The 23764-nt window shown below is 33.4% G+C and overlaps 1 protein-coding gene across 3 annotated transcripts in view; it reads left to right on the forward strand.

The window, feature by feature from the left end:
- LOC101900257 (phosphorylase b kinase gamma catalytic chain, skeletal muscle/heart isoform) overlaps positions 1-23764 on the forward strand; it is a 44273-nt gene that overhangs the window by 10506 nt on the left and 10003 nt on the right. For all 3 annotated transcript variants that reach the window (XM_011292932.3, XM_005180413.4, XM_005180412.4), the window contains exons 2-6: positions 21192-21370; positions 21450-21734; positions 21801-21891; positions 21969-22105; positions 23226-23323. In XM_011292932.3, coding sequence (XP_011291234.1) covers positions 21192-21370; positions 21450-21734; positions 21801-21891; positions 21969-22105; positions 23226-23323 — 790 coding nt within the window. The remainder of the gene's footprint in view (positions 1-21191; positions 21371-21449; positions 21735-21800; positions 21892-21968; positions 22106-23225; positions 23324-23764) is intronic.

Consider the following 23764-nt stretch of genomic DNA (forward strand, 5'->3'; position numbering starts at 1 on the left):
TTATATCTCTTAATATGCCGCTGCTACTGCAGTCAACAAACACCTTGCCTTCATTATCAGTTACAGTTGGTAAACCCTGCTTGTTTGCACACCTTTTGCTCTGTATCCCTGCTTGGTGTATGTGTATGTGTGCGCCTAGCCCTGACATACTGACTGATACCTGTGGAGTGTGTAAATGGTTTCCGGTTGCATTTTAAGAGCCAGAAACAGAGAGGAGGAAGGTGTTACAAAACTATTTTTCACTCCCATAGAGAATGAGAGCAATGGGTATAGCATTTGCGGAATGAGAAGGGGGAAAATACTTGAGACAATTGCCACTCGCTTGGGCTATGGCTAAGTATAAAACAACACAATGACCTCCACGGTCAATGCCTTTATGGCCTGGTCTGCTTAAGTGTAAAAACGTGTGTATGAAGGTAGTACTTAGTATCCATTTGTATGTGTATGTGTGTTGGTAAATTCGTAGAATTCTGTTTTGAAAATTCGGTATCTCATTTTTTTCTTTGAAATGCCATAAAACGTGGAAGATGCAACGAACGTAAAATGCAACCATGAAATAAAGAGCAGCACGCAACACCAAATGGCCCGATACAGTAGAAAAAGAGTAACAACAACAATGGCATGTAAACAAAAGCAAAATTGTTGAAAAGCCGCTGTGGTATTCTCTGTTGTAACTTTGAGGTGTTGAAAGATTAATGTATTACCGTTCAACAATGTGGGTATTAATGACAGTACGAATTTTGAGTCACTTAGATATTTTCATCATTTTGATATTAAATGCAGATATTTACGATGTAGGTCATTTTTATACTATTCCGTTTGTAACACCTCGAATTATTCATTATAGACCCCACAAATTATATATATTCTTGATCATTATGAAATTCTATGTCGACATAACGATGTCCGTCCGACACTCTTGCTTCCGAAGGAATTGAAGTAGGTTGATAAAATTTAGATAAGCCCCCATATAACTGCACCTCCAATATTCGGGTTATTAATGATTTTAGCGACATTATTCAATGGAATTGTTTCAAGTTTCATATTTAAAGTTCCTATAAGATACTGCAGCCTGTAATAGAAAATTGTCTATGCAGGTTCAGATATTCGTATAACCCCCATATGACGGTGCTCTCCTGTGTTCGGTATTTTGCTGATTTCAGCAACATTATTCACGGGAATTGTCTCAAATTTGTTATTTGTATTTAGCAATGGGTACTACAGCCTGTGACAGAACATTGTCTATTTAGATACACTTCTTCTCATAAGTCTAATAAGTATTTTGATGACTTTAGCTACATTATTCACTGGAATGGTTTCAAATTTCGTATTTGCACTTCGTAATGGGCACTACAGCCTGTGACATAAAATTGTATATGCAGGCCCACGTCTTCGAATAGGCCCCCTATATCGGTACCTTCCTATATTCGCTTGGAATTAATAATCTTTTATTTTTATAATAGAAATGGAGGTGCGCTGTTAATAATAATAAACAATTTTAGGCACTTACAGGACCTTATCCTTTTTATAAAATTGTGCATGACAAAATCGCTGGTGGCTATATAGCAGTCCATGTCCTCGATGGCCTCATGAACTTCATTTTTTGGTATTTCTTTCACGTTACCCCTAAGGGAAGAAGTCGCAAGGAAATAAATCACAACACCTGGGTGGTTAATAATGGTCACCTCTCCGCGAGATAACACGATGATTCCGTTGCTTGCGTTACACATATCACTGTCTTGTTGAAAGTAAACGTTCTTTAATACTAAAGGCATTCGTTATGAAAATTTATTTAAGGTATATGCAATGGAATTGACAATTACAACCGACTAGGTTTTCTAAATCCTTTACAACGTGAACTTATTATAATACTATCCAAATCCGTCCTTAAAAAATCATTAAACATCTCCCGATAGCGCAATCCATTCACCGTATCTGTTTATCCAACCTCATTTTCGAAAGAGTTAAGTAAAATTCGAACAGGAGTGAGCATGTTTTTCTCGTTTTTGAGTGGGAATAAAACTTCTTTTAAATCGAGCAGATTATACTGTTGCCGTACACTCTTTTAGTCATTGTCATACCGTTGTTTTATTTCTGCGTATGTGTGTTTTTTCTGCAAAATCTGCGATCACACCCCTCTTCCCCTCACCTCCCCCTCTATTACCCTCTCCCCCATCTTCCCTGCCCTCTTCACAACTACACAGCATAATAAAATCCCTTTTATTATTAACCACACACACAGATCAGGATATAAAATATTTTATCCACTCATTTACACTCGTAGAGCACTCTTCCTGTATTTCAAACAGGAGGGACTCGAAAGAAGAGTGAAGAGTAGACTCCGTAAAACTCCCACTATTTGATCAATTCTGCTCGAGGGCAAGTTTCGCTTCCGACTGAAAAGGAGCAAATCTCATAACTACACTTTTTGATCGAGAAATATTTGCAAGTGGCTCATTATACTGTGGCTCATTATTATATAATCACAACAGGGTTGCCAACAGAAACAACAGGGTTGTTTCTGTTGGCAACCCTGTTGTGATTAGTTCAAAAAACTGTGGTGCTCCGTGCTTTTGAAAAAAAATTAATAGTTATTGTGTTATTAAATTAATTAATCTAGTAAAAAAGTGTTTAAAAGTGTTCAATAGTGATTTGTAACTCAAAGTGATAATTGGTGTAGTGTTTTAAAATCTTGTTTTGTGTTTTAAAGTTATATCAATTTTAAAATTGTGTAGTTTTACATTTTCCTTTTATCCTCTTTCTTTTGTTACATTAGCTAATTAGTTGTTGTAACATTATCGTCTTGTTTTGTTTGTCATCTCAAAAGAGTTGCCAACATTAAAAAAAAATAAATAAAAAAGAATAAATATAAATAACAAAAATTCCAGCTACAGATCTAATCTTAAATAAAATATTTGGAACTTGTGTATTAAAAAAGAAATAGTTATAATTGAAATAAAGAATACGTCGTGCCCTTTTGAATTGTGTAATATTGTTGCAGAGGATGAATTGTGTGTTACCTGTTGGTTTTGTCTTAATCAATGGCATGCAAAATGTGCTAGGATTAATGCAAAAGTAGTAGACACAATTAGAAATAATGTTGGTGTTCGTTGGTGTTGTGTGCAATGCAGGAAACTCTCTGCAGACTTTTATAATTTTGTAAAGGATTTGCAGTCGGAATTGACATCGATGAAAAAAGATTTTTCCTCATTATCACTCCGATTTGAGAATTTCTCTACATTGTTTGAGAAATACCAAGAGTTAGATGAGTTTGTGTCGTCACCGTCAGTTTCTGGACAGAAACGCAAAAGGGCTGCGAAAAAGGCACCAACTAAGGGAATGTCTAGTCGCAAAGCAATAGTTTCTGTTGAGAACACTGTTCCACAACCGGTCTCAGTTAATATCACTGATACAACTGAGAATGGACGTGAACAGTCGTATGCCAGTGTTATTACACACCCAGTTCCGGTAGATAACAGCGGTATAGGTAAAGGGGTAATTAATCCTGATGTTATGAATATTGATAGTGAGGATTCGAAGAAAACCTCACAATCTATTCGTGACATACAGGAATTATCATTTCCTTCACTTATCACTAGTGATCGTCCCGAGACTGCTACTGGCAAAACTCAACCTGTCCAAAGATCATTATCCATGGCCCCCGCCATGAAAATGATATTTGCAACAAGGTTTGCACCAGAAACAACGGCCGATGACATAAACTATTATATAAAATCAAAAATTGAGGGAGATTACTTTTTGAAATGTTATAAGCTCCGATCTGCATTTTCTGAAAGTAGATCTTCTTTCAAAATCGTTGTGCCTGACAATATTTTTGTACAGTTGATTTTAAAAGAATTTTGGCCTGCTAGGGCATTTATTAAAGAATTTGTGGAGATATCCGATAATTTAGCTCATTTGCCTCTTAGACGAGACTCGGTGCCAAAAAACTAAATGACTCATTTTCTATCTGCTATCAGAATGTAAGGGGGCTTAATACAAAATTAACCAGTTTATATACTGATAGCATTGGTTTCAATTATAATGTATTGGTTTTCTCCGAAACTTGGTTAAAAACATCTATATTAAATAGTGAAATATTATGTTCAAAATATCAAATATTTAGAAAAGATCGTGTTTGTAAAAAAGGTGGTGGCGTCCTTATTGCAGTTGATACCAAATATACCACTAATTTAATTGATCTAAATGATTTTCTTGATATAGAATTTGTTTGTGTTTCCATTGAATTGGGCAAATCTAAATTGTTTGTAACTTGCTCTTATATTCCCCCCTCATCTTCACTTGACATTTATAATCAGCATTTATCAGAAATAAATTTAATTACTGAAAAAATGAAAGATTCCGATCGCATTCTGATCCTTGGTGATTTTAATATGCCCTCCATTAAATGGCTTCCAATGCCAGATTCTGAAGCTTTGATTCCTTTGCCATCTGAAATGAACAGTACCCAGTATACATTTGATGTTGTAAATAGTTTGTGTGACTTAAATCTTTATTAAATAAACAGTGTAAAAAATTCGCATGGCAAAATTCTTGATTTGGCGTTTGTAAATATAACACATCATTTTGATATATTCAGAATTCCTCCAATATGCACTCCTGAAGATATATACCATCCAACTTTATATATCTCCATGACTCACAGTTATGTAATTGAATAAAGTCAGTCCGACTCATTTAAAACTGTCCTTAATTACAAAAAAACTAATTTTCGAAAACTTAATACTCTCATTTCCTCCATAAATTGGGCTTCTGTGTGCCTGTGTAACAGCCATACAGATTTAGAATATGTAATTGATAAATTTTATGATATTTTAAATAGATTTAAACTGGAATGTGTTCCAACCACTAGAGTTAAAAATTCAAATAAATATCCATGGATAACCCCTGAGTTATCAAGTTTAAAAAATTCTAAAAATAAGCTTTTTCGTAAATATAAAAAATCAGGCTTAACAATAGACTATACTAATTACTCTGTTGCTAGATCTAAATATACTTTAGAGTCTCGACGATTGTATAATCTTTACCTAGACAAGATTAAAAATAATGTTAAATCCAATCCTAAATCTTTTTATGATTTTGTTAATCTAAAACGAAAAGTTTCCTCAAAGCCCTCAGTATTGAAATATAACAATAAAGAATTTGTCACAGGCTCAGATATTGCTGAATGTTTCGCAGATTTTTTTGCCACAACCTATTCCAGTACATCTTGCCAAATTAAAGATTCGTATCCTTATAAGTTATCACAGGCTGATCAAATTTGTATGCCTTTTCTACAACGTCATGATGTGTCCAATAGTCTGCGTAGTTTAAAATCGATTAAATGTCCAGGACCGGATGGCATACCTAATATAATTCTTAAATATTGTTCAGAAACATTAGCACTTCCGTTAACTATATTGTTTAATTATTCACTTAAATTTGGTCACTTTCCTACTTTTTGGAAAAAATCTTATATTATACCTTTACATAAGTCTGGTAGTCTTACTAATGTGTCAAATTATAGAGGAATTGCAAAATTAAGTGCCATACCAAAATTGTTTGAAAAATTAATTACTGCAGTAATTTCACAGAAAATTCAATCTATATTGAGTCCATATCAGCATGGTTTTCGTAGTGGTCTTTCAACTACAACAAATCTTATAGAATTTACGTCAACAGTAATAAAAGGATTTGTTCAGCGTAAACAAACTGATACAATTTATACCGATTTTAGTAAAGCTTTTGATAGGGTTAACCATGAACTCCTAATATATAAATTAAATTATATGGGTTTCAACACAAACTTAGTCAAATGGATATCATCTTACTTACAAAATAGATCACAACTAGTTTTGTTTGAAGGTTATCTATCCAAAACGATTAACGTTCCATCGGGTGTTCCGCAAGGAAGTCACCTTGGACCGGTCCTCTTTCTTTTATTTATCAACGATTTACCTAATTCCATAAATTACTCGAAATTGTTAATGTACGCAGATGATGTTAAATTATTCATTTCCCATAATTGTGATAAACGAGCTAGTTTACTTCAAAACGATTTAGATAGCCTTTTTAAATGGTGCACGTTAAATTGTATGGAGTTAAATTTAAGCAAATGTAAGCATATGTGCTTCTCCTGATCTTCTTCTCTGATATTAAAATATAATATTGCCGGTCATTCATTATCAACTGTAGATTCATTTGTTGATCTTGGCCTCTTGATGGATCCAAAATTAAATTTTAATAGCCATGTAATAACAATGGTAAATAAAGCAAATGGTGTTTTAGGTTTTGTTAAACGGTGGGCCAAAGATTTTTCTGATCCATATATAACAAAACAGTTATTTACGTCTCTTGTTAGACCTATATTGGAATACGGTTCTGTTGTATGGGATCCTCAATATGCAATATACTCAGATAAAATAGAATCCGTGCAAAAACAATTTCTGCTATTTGCCTTACGAGGTTTACATTGGAATAGTGATTTTGTTTTGCCTTCTTATGCTAGCAGGCTAAAATTAATTAGATTGCCTACACTTAAAAGCAGACGTATTATGTTGAACTCCATGTTTGTACTAAAAATATTAAATGGTAATATAGCCTCAGATTTTCTGATTTAATCTATTAGAATTAATGTTCCGTTTAGATCTAGTAGATACTACCAATTATTATATACTGATTTTCACCGCACGAATTATTCAATGGGCGAACGTCTTAGTAAAATGTGTGTTGACTTTAATTCTGTGTACTGTAATGTAGATTTTGGTATGAGTTTAGAAGTTATTAAATCTAGAATAATTTTATTTTTAAACAATTAACATACATGTTTTATTATTTGACAAACTAGCTGATGAATTAAATTCTGTAGCTGGTTTTAAATTTCCTACTGAATTCCCATTATGATGCGGATCATGATGTGTACGCGATCCCTCCGTAAAGGGAGGTCGCCCCCTCGGTCGGCAGGGGTGGGAATGTGAGGCGTGGGAACGTTCGAAAAAAAAAAAGAAAAAATAAAAAAAAAAAAAAAGATTTGGCTTATAAGATATGAGGGCTATTTATAACTCGCACAAGTTTTTTAACCACTGCTCAAATTTGCTAATTTTTACTCGCTATTGGGTAAAAGAATTTGCTTTGAACAGATCACTAGAAAACGAGATCTTTACTGACGACAAATTGAAGATTTTCGTCAAGTGTTGTTCTCTTATTTCATTCAATTGATTCATTGGATATCTGTCTGGGGCATTAACGCACAAAACAGTACGTTTGTGTTACTGTCTGTTTCGTTCGTTCCCTTACGTTTGAAGTTGGAACGGCGAGTAGAAGTCACTCGCATCTAAATGACAGATTTCTTTCTATATTTTAAGGTATGATATCTTATCATAGAAAAATAAAAGAAAGCATGAAAAGCACAAGCAAAGAAAAATAGCAAGAAATAACATATTTGAAATATTAAAGAGAAATAGGCTCTTTATCTATCAGTGCATCAATGGTCTATTGTCTGCAATTCTTAGTCTCTTGAATTCGATTCCAATTGGAATGGTGACAAATAAAGAAATGAAAGTGAAATGTTAATCTTCTTCTGTTCAATTTAGCAGTTGTGTGAAATTAACATAAAACAATAACATAAATGTTATCAATGCCAATCAGGTAGATAGATCGGGCAATTATTTCGTATTTACCCATGGAAGAAAACGATCAGAAAAAAAACTATGAAACTATGTAAAAATGTATGTGTCAGAAAAGTTAGAAACTGTTAAGTAACAGCTCTGCTAGATAACCTGCAGAGTTGTATTTAGTATGTGTGTGATGAAAATTTTTGCCTACTACTGTCATCCCTAATTTTTGGCAAATTATTTGCCAGATGTTTTGCCTGGTCGGTGTATTAAGGGCTGGACAGTTGTAAAAAATCCGGCAAAGGTTAAAGATCATTTGCAGGCAAAAAACAAAAATTTTGTGATAGTTACAAAAATAATTTGTCGTTGTTGTGAAACAAAGTTTTCTAAACAAAATAATAAAATGTTGAACTTTTGGAAAAGGTAATAAATAGTAAATACACATTAGTTTTTTTTTATACAATATAACATGTGATGAAAAATTTTATTTATTTTTTATTTGGTCATACCGGCAACGGTATAACCAAGAACTAAAAGATTAGAATCTGCTCGTTATCGAAAAAAATGCTCCACTCTAAAACGAGCAATTCGAGCATACTTTTTGAGGAAGTTTCACTCCATGCTCGAATTCGAGTGATTTTTTCGGGGGTTTGCATTTATCTTCACGGACATTGGTGTATTTTTATTTGTGGTTAGCTGTGTTCCTAGATTATATTTTTATATTTTTAATCATTAAAACACTTTTTAATGTTTAGGAACAGTCAAAGTTTGTTTCTTTTGTTATAATTTTTTTAGTTTTAAGATTTAAAACCATAACTAGTTTAGTCTAGTTTAAGTCGTTTTTTTATCATAGGCAGTCTTTCGTAACCAAATTTGAAATAAATTAAGTTATTAATTTCATAAATTCCATGGAAAAAAAAATTTATGGATTTTTTTTTTTTTTTTTTTGATAACTATCAGAAAATAATATTCGAATAACATCTGTTAAAACGCATAGATATATTATTAATAAATTTTTTCAACATTGCAGTTTTGTCAATACCCAACTAAAAGTCAATAACCCAATCAACTATGCATTTAAAATCAATAATAACAAATGGCTAAAATTACCAACTAAACATGAATGAAATTTATGCTGATATCGGCCGACTTTAATGAAATACAAGAACAGACCGGCAAAAATAAGGAATCATACCTATGTTAACAAATATTGTAAACTAAGGCTAAAATTGTTGATATTGGTTTTTTCACTTGAATTATTTTTCATGAATACGTTTTTTCCGGTGTTGAGTTCTGGCCACAGCGTGAGAGATTTTGGGTTATTGAACTTGTCAGTTCCAAGAAAATAATATTTTTGTCGAAGTCTATGACAAGTACTTTCGTTGGTCAAAAAAAAAAAAAAAAAAAATGCGACGAAAGGTTATTGTCCTTAATTGCCGTAATGTTTATTTATTTATTATGTTTACCTTCTTATAGTTGTATTTGTTGTTGGCTAAAATACATTGAACCTAGTTCTAAACAAAGTTAAGCAAGGTAGAGGGTGAATGTCATACATTTGAATTGCGCCTTTGGTAGATATTGCCTCATAACTTCTCCATAGGCATTTCCGGATATTTGTTGAATTGCAAAAATTCGTTTTTTATTTGGCCGAAAAAAAGTTGAATTGAAAACAATGTCTTTGACATGGGTTTTGGATTACAAACACTTAAAAAAAAAAAAACACAAAATATTTTTTTTCCAATAAAGTTGAATATTTTTATGGACTTGGTATTCTTGTAAACATATTATTCATAGTTGGATGAAAGTTTGGGGACCTCTGACTGGTGTTTTGTTACAGAAAAAGTTTTTAATTTTTCCCTAATTCCAGGAATTGGTCATGTGGACATGCTTTTATTTCTTTTTTATGCTGAACATACATAAGTTCTTCAATTGCCTCACATTATTGGTTATAATTTCCAAGAAACTCGAAAAAAGGCGTTTACAAATGCACGTATGCAAAAGCCATTGCTGAAATTATTTTTCGTATCGGAGGTTTGTTTGGAAGCGTATTTCTTAAAATTGTGAATTTTTTTGGTGTTAACTAATAATGGTAATTGATGTTTTATTAACAAAAAAAACTTTTCTCCTGGTTTTTGGTTTCCTTATGTTTTCTGCACCTTTGCCCAAAGGGTTCATTAAACATTTTGATTTAAATTCCGCTGAAATATGGCAATTACGTCTTTTAATCGATAATTTAATGAACAACTGAGAGAATTGATTTTTTCCTATAATTATTTACTTCTTTCCTCATTCATAATTTTTTGCGTTTTCTATTTTTTTTTTTTTTTTTTTTCATCTGTCTCAGTCAAATCTTATTTCGATTTTTCTTTTAATGCACGCTTTTGTTATTATGTATTTATTTAAGAGATAAAGATGGGTCATATACAGAGGTTCTACATTTACATGGGTTATATACAGAGGTTCTACATTTACATACACATGTATGTGAATACATGCGACGATTTGTCTACAAACAGCAACATCTGAGAAATTTACAGCTGATGATTAAATTTTCTTTTGTTTTCATTTTAAATAATCGGAAAAAAGAAGCCGGTAATAAGTTTACGATTCGAGCCTTTCAATTAAATCAATTTTTCTTATCGCATTGCCATAAAACATTGAGAAAATATTTATATTTTCTTTATCCAGAATAGATTGATTGATTTATTATTTACTTTTGTTTGAACTCTCATTTGTATGTTTTGTAAATGAGAATGTGAATAGCAATAAATTCCATGAAAAGAAAATAAACAGAATAAAAGAAATTCAAATTAAGAAAGTTTATCATGATTAAAAAAGCACTTTGAAACTACGACGTATTAGAAAACTGGGCTACATATTTCATACTTTTAGAATAATTTTTTATTTAAAAATTAGCGATGCTATGAGGGGAACTACATACAGAGTGGCTATCGTTAGAGCACTCTCAAAATGAGGTTCCTCGCTTCATTTCCAGCGCACAATGGCCACAAATATCTCCGAATACCAATCCTTTGGACTATTTTGTCTGGAAAAAAAATTGGAAAACAAGGTTGGCACAGGTGACCAATTCGAACAAATTCTAAACTTTGATGCTATTCCCGACATTTTTTCATTCAATTGTATTAAAAAATGTGAAATTGTGGCGTTTGACTTTGTTGCTGTTTTTTATCTCACCCTGTATATAAATATTTCTCTCAACCGAAGGTCTGATATTAATGCAAAACTCCCACAAAAATTTGATATTTTTATTATTAATGATAATTCGCATAAAATTGGAAATAATTGTCCGATTTTCTTTAAATTTTGCACAAACTAATTTTTCCATCAGGATAAGATGAAGTGAAATATATCGGTCCACTATATCTGGTAACTCACGGACATGTCAACATTTTCCAAAAATTGTCACACATAAAGTGAAGGTAGTAAACGATAAAAGCTTAACCTGGAACGCTGTAATATTTTTTATCAAATCTATGTCAAATACGAAATTAAAAATATTGTCCCATTCCTTAGAGTCAACCGTTTGAATAATCATAACGCAAGTCAAAATATATTTGAATAAACGGGTATACATTTGTCGATAAATTAAATTAAAAATTTAGTTGGATTGACATGAAATAAAGAATATTTTCTGGAAAAATGTCATAGTTTTGTTTTGGCAACTATGCCAAAACTAAAAATACATTTTTGAAAACTATCTATTGATTTAATTATCTAAAAAAACTGAAAAGAAACTAAAACAAATCTTTCATAAATATGTATTTCATATTTAAAGAGCTGCTTGGCAATGGAACATTGTTCATTTATTTTATATGAATACCAAGGCTAATTTTTCGAATTCAACAATAAACATGTCCTTTTTATACCCTCCACCATAATATGGAGGGTATATTAAGTTTGTCATTCCGTTTGTAACACCTCGAAATATATATTTTAGACCCCACAAAATATATATTTTCTTTATCAGCATAAAATTCTCTGTCGATTTAGCGATGTACCTCCGTTTATCTTTCTGTCCGTCTGTGAAAATCACTCTAGCTTCCGGACGAATTGAAGTAGATTGATAAAATTTGACTCAAATGTATATTATGCCTGCAGCACATTTGGTATTGAAAATGGGCCATGTAGGTCCACGTTTTGGTATAGCCCCCATATAACGGTACCTCCCCATATTCGGTACTTTTTTGATTTTAGCAACATTATTCACCGGGATTCTTTCAAATTTGGTAATTGATGTTTGTAATGGATACTACAGCCTAGAACAGAAAATTGTCTGTGCAGGTCCACGTCTTCGTATAGCCCCCCATATAACAGTAAATTGTTTTCTTTTTCAAAATTCTTTACATTTTTATTAATATACTGATCTGATCATTAATTTTTATGCATATTTTGACTGGTCAAACAATTGCTACGCATATTCCCAAATTTGAAATACAGTTCAACCTCACAGAAAACGAAAGTTTTTCCAATAATTTTTGAATGTTCTTAGATTTCCACCCCAAACATCTATGTTATTTTTGTAGAGGCTTCACTGTTGAATGTTGTTTGCTTTGCTCGCTCTCTTCTTCCAAGGTCAGTTAAACATTCTTTTTTTAATTTTTTTCCTAGTTGATAGTTTTAAATTTCTTTTATATTAATTTATCTATTGAGGAGTCTTAACGAACGCGACAAAACATATGCAATGTGGCATACGAGGATATATATGTATGTTGGAATATTCTTATATATATTTATATTGTTGATAGTATATTTTTATTTAATATTCAGTCAAGCTCGGTCGTTTGCCAAAAAAAAAAAAAAAAAAAAAAAAAAAAAAAAAACAAATTGTGACACAAAAGTTTACTAGGAAATTGGTTGATATATGGGTCTAAAGAATGACAATTCATCTAGCATTTATTTGAAGGCCATTTTTCGTTCAATTGGATGTTAATAGTAGTCACAATAAGTTAGAACTTGTAAATTGAAAACACTTTTTTTTGGTTGAAACCCCTAAAAATATACTATACTTACGCAAAATATTCTTAGGAAAATCCATTTTAATGTTCTGGGCGCCTTCTCAATGATATTTTTTAAAAAAAATATTGAAAATCATCAGTCAGTTTGGCCAACAGATAAATACCCCGAGTCAATGTTCGTTTATTTTAATTTAAATTGAAAACACTTTCTCTTTTTTTTTGGTTGAAACCCCTAAAAATATACTATACTTACGCAAAATATCCCTAGGAAAATCCATTTTACTGTTCTGGGCGCCTTCTCAATGATATTTTTTAAAAAAAATATTGAAAAGCATCAGTCAGTTTGGCCAACAGATAAATACCCTGAGGCAATGTTCGTTTATTTAATATATATTTCGACTTACGTTATGATCGTTCAAGTTGTTGACCCCATATGGGGAGGTTCCATTTCGTATCTGGAACCGTATAAAAAAAGTGGACCAATGAACTTCACTTCATCTAATACTGATTAAGATGCACAAAAATTTAAAGAATATCGAACGTTGATTTCCAATTTTATGAGAATAATTGTTTGTGGTGGATTACGTCAGAGCTCTGATTAAGAGAAACTGAGTTTGAAAAGAATTGCTGACTTTTTTCAGTGGGAGAGGTACAACAGAAGTGGTAGGCCGATATATCCCATCTTCACACCAGATATTGTGTTAGTATAAATATTGGAATGTGTGAAATTTAAGGAGAGACTCGGAAGCTTCTTTCGCTTTATTGATCGTTTTGTAATTCAACATTTTGACGTTTGTAGGGTAGGTATCAAAAGGAGTGGCCAACATATTTCATCTTCACAACAAATCTTGTGTTAGTAGAAATATACAGTTGTGGGGAGGAGTGGACCGATATTGCCCATTTTCGGTATTTTGAAGGTTTCCGTCCTAATTCCCATTAAAATAGGCTGTAATTTCAGCATTTCGGGTTCACTGGGCAAAAAATTATAAATGTGGGTCCAGTTTTTAATGTGTCCCCCATACAACGGTAGCTCCTGACTTTTGGTATTTGAAAAATTTGTATTCCAATTTTCTACTAAAGTTCTGTATGGGTAGATTAATTACTCTCAACAATGTTTAGCCAGCACCGTAACTGGCTTCATAGGTCTCCACAATAAAAGGTATCACCTCAAATCACTCTACCGTAAAGTAGCTGATCGCTGATCTTAAAACCCTCTACTGCAGAGTGAGAAGTTCATATGCCTCTAATATAGAATATCTATCTAATATAGAATATCTGGCCTCAGGGATGTCTACAAGAAAATAATTTGCCTCAGAATAAACAAGTGTTGATTAAATGAGCTCAAGCCATAGAGATGGCTATTGTAGATTAGCTGAACTGAAAGTCCCCTTATTTGGGGTAAGACATCTAGGAGGTCTCTAATGTATATTATCTGGTTTTAGAGCCCTCAACTAAAGAGAGACCTTTATAATTAGCAAAGAAGAAGAGGATTCCAGATTTTAGCACATTATATGATGTCAGAGCCACCTGGCATAACGTAGCTGGTTTATGTGATCTCTATAGTTGCTAATTTGACCAAAAGAGGTCTCTGCTGTATAGTAACTGGCCTCAGAGGTCACTACAGTGGATTAGGCAATATAGAAGTCCTCTATTGCAGAGTACTGGACTTTTGGTAACCTACTTTGGAGTAGATGGCTTTAAGGACTTGCAGTCAGACCAACTATAGATTCTGTATAGATTCTCTTCTTTTGTGCTGACTACCTAGTCTCAGTTTTATTAGGTCACGAAATGGGCCACTAGATGTTGCTCCGGCATATCCGAGCCTGTTGCCTTTATTGTTAAGTGACTGGAATCCGAGGACACCACAATTAAGTAACAGCTGAGAATCTTGCCTCTATGAGAAACTGCACACTATATGGCCCACTAGATGGCGCTTCTGTAGCATATCTAGCCCAACAGCCTCTATCGATAAGTAATTAGGTCCACTTTTTGATGTAGCCCGGTATTTTCAGTTCTGAAGACCCCAATTTCCAACCAAATCAGATGTCATTGATAGTTTGTGTTATTGATGGATTAAATCCTCTCATTTTCGATAACTGTTTTGATTTCAATAAAAACCATCAGATATAGCGCCATCTATATTTCATATGTTACAGTGCATCTGGCCCCATAACACACTTTTATGCCAATTCTGAGCCTCTTTTTAGGATTTCATCTTCAATGCTCGCCTGTGCCTTAAAGCTGCAATATATTTTGTAATACTTCTCTATAATCAAGCCTCTATTAATCTTTCTCTTCATTTCAGGTGTTTGATATTTATCAATTGATTTTGAGGTTTTTCTTTTCACTATTTCACTTTTTTTTAACATAATAATTTGAAATGTTCAAAATTGTTACAATATTTTAAATATTAATTAGCATAGCCATCCTACAATCATCGATAAAATGAGAAACAAAATTATTGTAATGCGCAATATGTTTGTTTTTTGCAAATATATTCTGGAAAGACGCAAACATTTTTTTTTTGCATTTCAAATTACAACAAGTGTCTATTACGATATTATTTATTATATGGATTTTAATTTGTATGCAAGAGAAATACAAGCAATAAAAAGGGTGATATAATCCCTTAAGCCTGATTGAAAAAAGTGTACCTAATTCGACGCCTACGCGCTGTGCTGCAGGTTTAAACTGTTTAAAATGCAAAATTCCGCACCCAGTTTTGCAACCGTTCGTCCCCAGGCGTGAATCAACGGAATATTTGCATTTCAAACAAAACACAAATGACAGATGCTTATCAGTGGATTGTTGTAAAATGTTATAAATTATTACTCAATAAAAGCAACAAATTAAAAAATCGAAATAATTTCTACATAAATTCGAAATAAAGTATTTGTTTATTCATTCGATACGATTTTATTTTGCCCATGTCAATATTTAATTTTCCCAGTCTTTAGAACTTTATTATCGGCAAAGAATACAACAAAAATTAAAACAAACATCAAAACATTTCCAAAATCGTTGACAAATTATACTAAACGTGTTGTCATTACAATCACACGTGACCATTTGTAATCATTTGAATTAACCCAAAATCGTTAATGATACATACATATATTCTACTTTCCTGAGAAATGTTGTCATTGCCCTTTGGAACACAAATCAACAACATCATCATCACCATAAATACGCTTCAGCAAGCCGTACATTTCGTTTATTTAATAATTGTGGCATTGTGCTTATTTCTCGCTGCGCCGTGTTCTCAATTTCTGTTTTCAATATTTTCCCAGCGATTTTTTCTCTCTAAATATTATTACAGCCACTGCGTGTGCGTCTCAAACTGACAGCGCCGTCACAGATTGTTGTCACTTGCCGTGTCTATTGGTATTCAAATTAGAGATTGAAAAATTCTATTGACATCCAACAAATGTGTTTGAAAATATGCACCTGCACACAAAGAAGGGAACAAATTCCGTTGGAATTTTTTATTGCAAAAAAAATATTGCGTTTTAAAAAAATCAGTTCTTTAAAAGGGTCATAAAATGTACGACAACTGTTAGTTTTATGGTCAGTAATTCAAGTATTTAAAGGGAAACTACCGGACTTAAAGATGGTGATATTAACAAGGAATGACGAACAACAAGTGCTGGTGGGAAGTGGATTTAAGCGTCATTAAGACAAACCTTGTAGAACAAATTCACTATTGCTTCAGCAAAAGTCTTTGAATGTTCGCCTAAAATATACGATTTTAGTCCTTAAATAGTTAGTTCAAGCTTAAATTTTGAAAAAATTGTGGTTTGAAATTCTTTTAAGAAATTCCAATTTTAAAATACGTTTAATTAACGAAAAAGAATGAACACAAGATAGTGCATTATGGTACATTTGATACTCTCATTGTTTGAATTTCCAAAAATCCTTTGGTTCGTCTATCTCACAGAGCATCAAAGACACTCATTCCAAATTGACAACTCTGCTCCTTCCCCAAACACCGAATCTTAGACCATTTAGTACTTTTAGTACAAATCCATCTCCATATATCAACCGCACTGCACAAAAAGTAATCCTAGCATTACATTTTAAATTTCCAACTCTATTCCCTCCCTTAAATTTCAAATTTAAAACAACCTAGTATTTTTGTACTATCTTAGAACATACTTTCAAAATCCCCTTCAATTTTCAACCCTGACCCCAATAACAAAATTTAATTCTTAAACCAAATCTTAAGATTTTATCTATGTACGTTCACATAATACCAAATGGTACCGAACATAGTGCTTTTAAGAACACTTCTTGTTCGAATTTCACAATTCAAGTTTTAGCAATTTTTAGTACGTTTAAAAAACACAGCCACATCTCACTTCTTAAAAGTTAAACGCCATAATTTTTTACTTTTTTTAATTTTTATTGAATGAAAGCAAAGAATTTCGGAAATAGCATCAAATTTTAGAATAAGTTTAGATTTGTTCGAATTGGTCACATTTGGCACGAATTGTGGCCTTCAAACGGCCAATGAAACCGTCACGCACTGCCCGAATGTTGCTCTTCGGTATATTGGCCCATTCCCGGCGAAGCACTTGCTTGAGGTGATCGACACTTAAATACCAAAATACACCAGACACAATAGTCCAACCGATTGGTATCCGGAGATTTTGGTAGCCATTATGAACTGGAATGAAACGAGGAACCTCATTTTGTAACCATTCTTGGGTGACGCGTGTTGGGTGCAATGGTGCTGAGTCCTGTTGGAATGTCCAAGGTCTGCGGCCAAAATGTTTGCGTGCCTAAGGCTTTACTACACCCTCCAGAATAATATTCGGCATTTATTCTGATGCCAATGTCGATTAGTACGAGCGGAGAGCGACCATCGCCTGTTATGGCGGCCCACACCATCACCATGGCCGGCGCTTGAGTTCTGGTGGCCAACCGAAGTTGCACATGTTCAGCTGACCTCTTTGCCAAGTAAACACGATAATTTTGTTTGTTAACATAACTGCTGGGCAACGAGTTTTTTCTTATCGGAGAAAATCAAATTTGGCAGTTTACCACTTTCGGCCAAGCGAAGCAACTCTAGCTCTTTTGAGTCTATTTTCGTTCTGTTGCGGTGTAAGTTCTTGCACTTTTTGGAATTTCAATGGCCCGAGCTCATTTTTCAATATTTGCCGAATGAAATATTGCTCATAGCTAATTGAAAAGAACAGTGATTGCTGGGTCTAGAAGTGACCTAGCCTGGATCTGGTGCTGTATATAATTGGACTCTGGCATGGTAGGTGTTCGCTTGACTCTAACTACGGCTCATTATCACTACTACATCATTATTAACATTGTTCCCATCTTGCGAACCGGTCCAAGAACCAACTTGGCAGTTTTGTATAAAGTCCTTCGAAATCAATTCAGATCTCGACTTTATGAAGGCCTAAGATGCCAGTAAATGGTTAAATAAGTATTCATGCCTTGTATGAGCAAAAGTCGATCGCTAAATGGTGAAGGTTACACCCATCATAGTTTTAGAACATTCGAGAATTTTAGAGAATTCTAACGTGGTAAATCATCAAAAATCTCGTTTTCTGTAATATCATTGTGCTTCGTCCCCGAAAAATCAATAACTTTGTCTTTCGGACAACTTCCATTAAACATGTTTTCAAATTTCATTTTTCCAAAATTATCCGCTGTTGTTGTGTGTTTCCTTCCTTGATTTACTATTCAAAAGACTGCGTTTTTATTAGTTTTCAAAATTTTACCTAGAATACCCCAGAAACCATTTAGTAGGTATGTTTACACTCCTTAGTCTTATGACTAATAACATTTAATGCAAAAAAAATGTATTTATAATAAACAAAAAGTACTAGATAACAAAATATTACAGTCAACCCGGTGACTTTCATTCTTGTTATAACCAATTTAAGACCCACTGACAAAAAACAATTTAAAAATATCATTCACATTGTTAGTGTTCAAGGCATGTAAAATGCATGTGACTGCTTATTTTTTTTTATATTTTATTATAAAATTTGCTAAAACTTTTTGAAATTGTTACCGGCATTACCTCTTCAGCCGCCGCAGACAATTCTAATATCAACAATAAATGGCTTATATGGTCTTAGCGCTAATTATTGCAACAAATATTTACTTTAAGATTAGAAATTATTGTTTATAGTCATAAAAGAATAGTGTTTTTTTTATGAGTCCGGACGCCCCAACTTGGCTGATAAAAGAAAAATGTTTTGAAATAATAACAACGTGTGAAGTGCATGGACAAATGCAGAACATTGACATTGATAGTACTTTAGAGGACTGAGATAGGTGAGAAATAATAGGAATTGCAATGAGGAAGTTAGATTGTATATTTTGTTTTCAAGCCGTAATAAATTCAAGTGTCCACTTTTCAATATAACGATCAATAGCCAAGATTCCTTGGGCACTTGAAACTTTAAAAAAAATATCTGACATATTTTTTTTGTACAGAGTGGGAGGAAAAAACTGCAACTAACTTAAGACTGCTGTCATTTATAAGCCATTCGTCCGACAGCTATTAAAATTATTCCAGTGATATCCCATTATATTGTTTACAAGCGTTCAAAAGCATTTTGGTGACAATTTTCCAGATTTCTTTATATTTGGCTGGAAAAGCACTAGTGGCTATCGTTAGAGCACTTCAGCATTTAAATGTGAATAAATCTTTTGTGTCTCGTACCATCGCTCGTTACCGTGATACTGGTAGCGTAGCCCGACGTCACGGAAGTGGACGGAAGAAAACAGCCACATCAGCAGAAATGGTTCGAAAATTAAAGAAGCGACTTGATCGAAACCCGTGCCGCAGTGGCCGAAAGTGGCTCGTGAGCTGAACATATCGCAATATTCCATTCGGCAAATATTGAAAAATGAGCTCGGGGCAAAGCCATTGAAATTCCAAAAAGTGCAAAAACTTACACCATAACAGAAAGAAAATAGACTCAAAAGAGCTAAAGAGTTGCTTCGCTTGGCCGAAAGTGGTGAACTGCCGAATTTGGTTTCTCCGATGAGAAAACATTCGTTGTCCAGCAGTTTGTAAACAAACAAAATGATCGCGTTTACTTGCCAAAGAGGTCAGCGGGTTGGCCACCAGAACTCAAGCGCCGGCCATGGTGATGGTGTGGGCCGCCGTAACAGCCGATGGTCGCTCTACGCTCGAATTAGTCCACCGTGGCATCAGAATAAATGCCGAATATTATCGCGAAAATATTCTGGGTGGTGTATTAAAACCTTGGGCACGCAAACATTTTGGCCGCAGACCTTGGACATTCCAACAGGACTCAGCACCATCGCACTCGTCACGCGCCACACAAGAATGGGTACAAAATGAGGTTCCTCTCTTCATTTCCAGCGCACAATGGCCACCAAAATCTCCGGATACCAATCCGTTGGAATATTGTGTCTGGAGTATTTTGGAAAGCAATGTTGGTACTAAAAAATACCAAAATGTTGATCACCCCAAGCAAGCGCTTCGCCGGTAATGGGCCAAAATACCGCAGAGCAACATGCCGTCAGCGTGTGACGGTTTCATTGGCCGTTTGAAGGCCATAATTCGTGCCATAGGTGACCAATTCGAACAAATTTAAATTTATTCTTAAATTCGATGCTATCTCCAACATTTTTTGCTTTCATTCAATAAAATTAAAAAAAAATGTAAAAATTATGGCGTTTGACTTTATTGCATTTTTTTGTCTCACCCTGTATATTTGGTAATGAAAATGCCAGTCATTGGCAGTCCATCTTTCTGCCAGGTTCAACATGTACACTTTTTTAGTTGCCGACCTATGGAACAGCTGAGATTGCTACCATTCCGAACCACCATGCAACAATTGTACAACAAATTGAAACTATATTTTTCATTTCATGATTTGGTCTTAAATGTTTGTAACCAGTCTTGTAGCTCTTTACATTTCATGTTTAATACTGAAATAACATATCCAGAAATTCAAAGATTCTGCATATTATACATATAAAATCACAACTAGTGCTTCAGCCCCGCCCTCATGGGTTCGAAAAAAAAGATTATGACAGTTTTTATTGTTATTATTATTGCTGATAATCATTTGTTTAAACCAACCGCCAAAAGCTACTTCAAATATTGTCTTCTCTTTCGGGCAGGTTCATCGTAGCTTATCTTTCTAATTAGAATAATAAATAGTATGTCTTATTGATTACATCTACATATTCTAACTTTGTCAATAGCTATTATATAAATATCTGTAAAATTTGCCGACAAATTTTCTCCTTTGTTGCTGTTGCTTCGAATTTAGATAATTACTTTCTTGTTTGCGTTGCGTTATCCACATTTGTATAACAAGCAACAAGTTAGTTCCTATGGTCATAAGCAATTGAAAAAAGCAACACTTTAAAAGATGCTAATTGCCCTTGACAATGTAAAAGTCATGTTAATGGAGGTGAGGTTCATGCATGTGTTCTGGGAGGGGAATAAGGAAACCCAATAATACCCTGTAGTTGTATTGAAAATTACAGTCAAATCGAGTCTAGTTAAATTTTACCCTTTCTATTTTACTTTTCTATTTCCAATCGAAAAACATATTTTCTTAACACTCTCTTTTCGTTCTTCTTATTTCAGAGGCATTAGTTCAACGGTACGACGATGCATCGAAAAGGAAACTGGCAAAGAGTTTGCAGCTAAAATCATTGATTTGGGTGCAGGCACAGAAACCGGCGATACAAATCCATATCATATGTTAGAAGCTACCAGACAAGAAATCTCAATACTCAGACAAGTTATGGGCCATCCGTATATAAGTAAGACAGCAACAACAGTACTTGACTTATTTTTATTTGAATTTAATCCAATTTCTTTGTCTCTTCTCTTCTCCATCAGTCGATTTACAAGATGTCTTCGAATCAGATGCCTTTGTCTTCTTGGTCTTTGAACTATGTCCCAAAGGTGAACTATTCGATTATCTAACATCTGTGGTAACACTGTCCGAGAAAAAGACCCGCACAATAATGAGGCAAATATTTGAGGGTGTCGAATACATACACTCTAAAAATATTGTACATAGAGACTTAAAACCCGAAAATATTCTGTTAGATGAAAATCACAATGTTAAAATAACCGATTTTGGTTTTGCGAGGCAACTAAAAGACGGAGAAAAATTAACAGGTAAATTGTCATAATAAATTATTACAAATACAACAACAGACCATTCATTTGTATACAACATTTTAGATCTTTGTGGTACACCTGGTTATTTAGCACCCGAAACACTTAAATGTAACATGTTTGAAGGTTCGCCAGGCTATGGTAGAGAGGTAGACATGTAAGTATGCATTTTAAATAGTTGTAATTTTGAGAAGCCTCTCGCAACTAATTTTTTTGTTTTTAATTTATTTTTAGTTGGGCGTGCGGTGTCATAATGTTTACCCTATTGGTAGGTTGTCCGCCTTTTTGGCATCGCAAACAGATGGTTATGCTGCGCAATATCATGGAGGGCAAATATAGTTTTACATCACCAGAATGGGCGGATATATCAGGTATATTTTTTGTAATTACTATTATTATGTCATGCACGTCGTTTTCTGATAACGAGTTGTCTCTACACTGGTCATAGGCTGTCTTAAAATTGTATCCATATCTGCCGGTTTGTAGCTACTTCACACAGTTTTACAATGTTCATATAGGATCTCCCAAGACTACGAGGCATAGATTCTATTTTTGATATAGTTGGCCTCCTCCAGATGTTTTTGGGTCTACCTCTTTTGTTCCGCTTCATTGAGGGTTGTAGACTAATGCACGGTTGTATACTTCTCCATCCAGCCAAATTTTCTCCTACGTTTTTCGATATTTATGTCAACCATATTTGTCTTCATCCACAGATGTTCGTTAGATATTTTGCGCGGCCAAAATATGCGTAAAATTTTACGTAGGAATTTCTGTCACAAACCCTGTTTCGCACCCATACAATAAAACAGGGAGTACACAAGTCTTAAAATCTTAATTTACGCCTTCGTTCTATAATTGTTTCCCACACAATCCGCAATTGTGTAAACAAACCAAGCGATTTACTACTATTTTTGAAATAAGTACTTATTTTAATTCAAATAGGTGTAAAATGCTGGAAGTTTTTAAAGAATGTTTTAGTTATCACCAACGTCTAGAGTAGCGAAACATAGTTTCCAGTTCGTCTCAGTATTCAAAATTGTAAGTTCTACAGGGTTAGATGAAAAAACTGCAGCAAAGTCAAACGCCATAATTATCACTTTTTTTAATTTTATTGAATAAAGGCAAAAAATGTCGGAAATATCATCAAATTTTTGTATAAGTTTAGATTTGTTCGAATTGGTCACCTTGAATAAAATTTGAAAATTGTAAAAAATATTTTTATACTCGGTAGCAATTTTAACTTTTATTTATTAGAATGCCTTTTTTACGAACAATGAATAAAATATTTCATGTGTCGAAAATATCCTTGGAGACCTAATCAAGATTTTTAACCGGCAGAAAACTTTATCCCCGAAGGCAATTAAATATATCGACCCGTTTTCAAAATTTTTGCATTTTTCAGATTCAACTTCATTTCAACATATTTTTTTAATGTCATAATATTCTTATCGTTTTCTCATGATTATGTATTTTTTTTTTTTTTGTTAACAGAGGATCCCAAAGATCTGATACGAAAATGTCTAGTCGTTGATCCAGCCCAAAGGATCACAGTACAAGAAGTATTACAACATCCATTCTTTAATCAAATGGTAAGTTTATGTTTTGTTTTGAGTGTTTTGTAAAAAAAGAAAGAAAAAAAAAAACAATACTAGGTAATTGTTTAGCATTAACTGAGTACCGAAAAAATAATATCATACTACACCTAATCCATAGATAATCCAATAGATTTCTCAAAATATGTTTTGAATTTCATTTCAACAAAATTTCTCTTAAAAATCATTTGTATAACAATAAACGTCATTCATCATGCTGTAGTCTAACAACCATCACAACATTATCATTCATTATAATCAAATTGTTAAATCTCTCTTCAAATGTAACTGTTTTTAAATTTTAATAACTACACCATTTCAAATTGGCAAATATTTTTAAAACATATCATTTTCCTCCTCCACCTCAACATATTTCATTTGTCATAGACCTAGTATTGCTTTTGTTTTAAATTTTTTTTATTCAATTTCCGTTTAGTT

The sequence above is a fragment of the Musca domestica genome, unplaced genomic scaffold (assembly GCF_030504385.1).
Source record: "Musca domestica strain aabys unplaced genomic scaffold, Musca_domestica.polishedcontigs.V.1.1 13, whole genome shotgun sequence".
NCBI classification, from domain to species: domain Eukaryota; kingdom Metazoa; phylum Arthropoda; class Insecta; order Diptera; family Muscidae; genus Musca; species Musca domestica.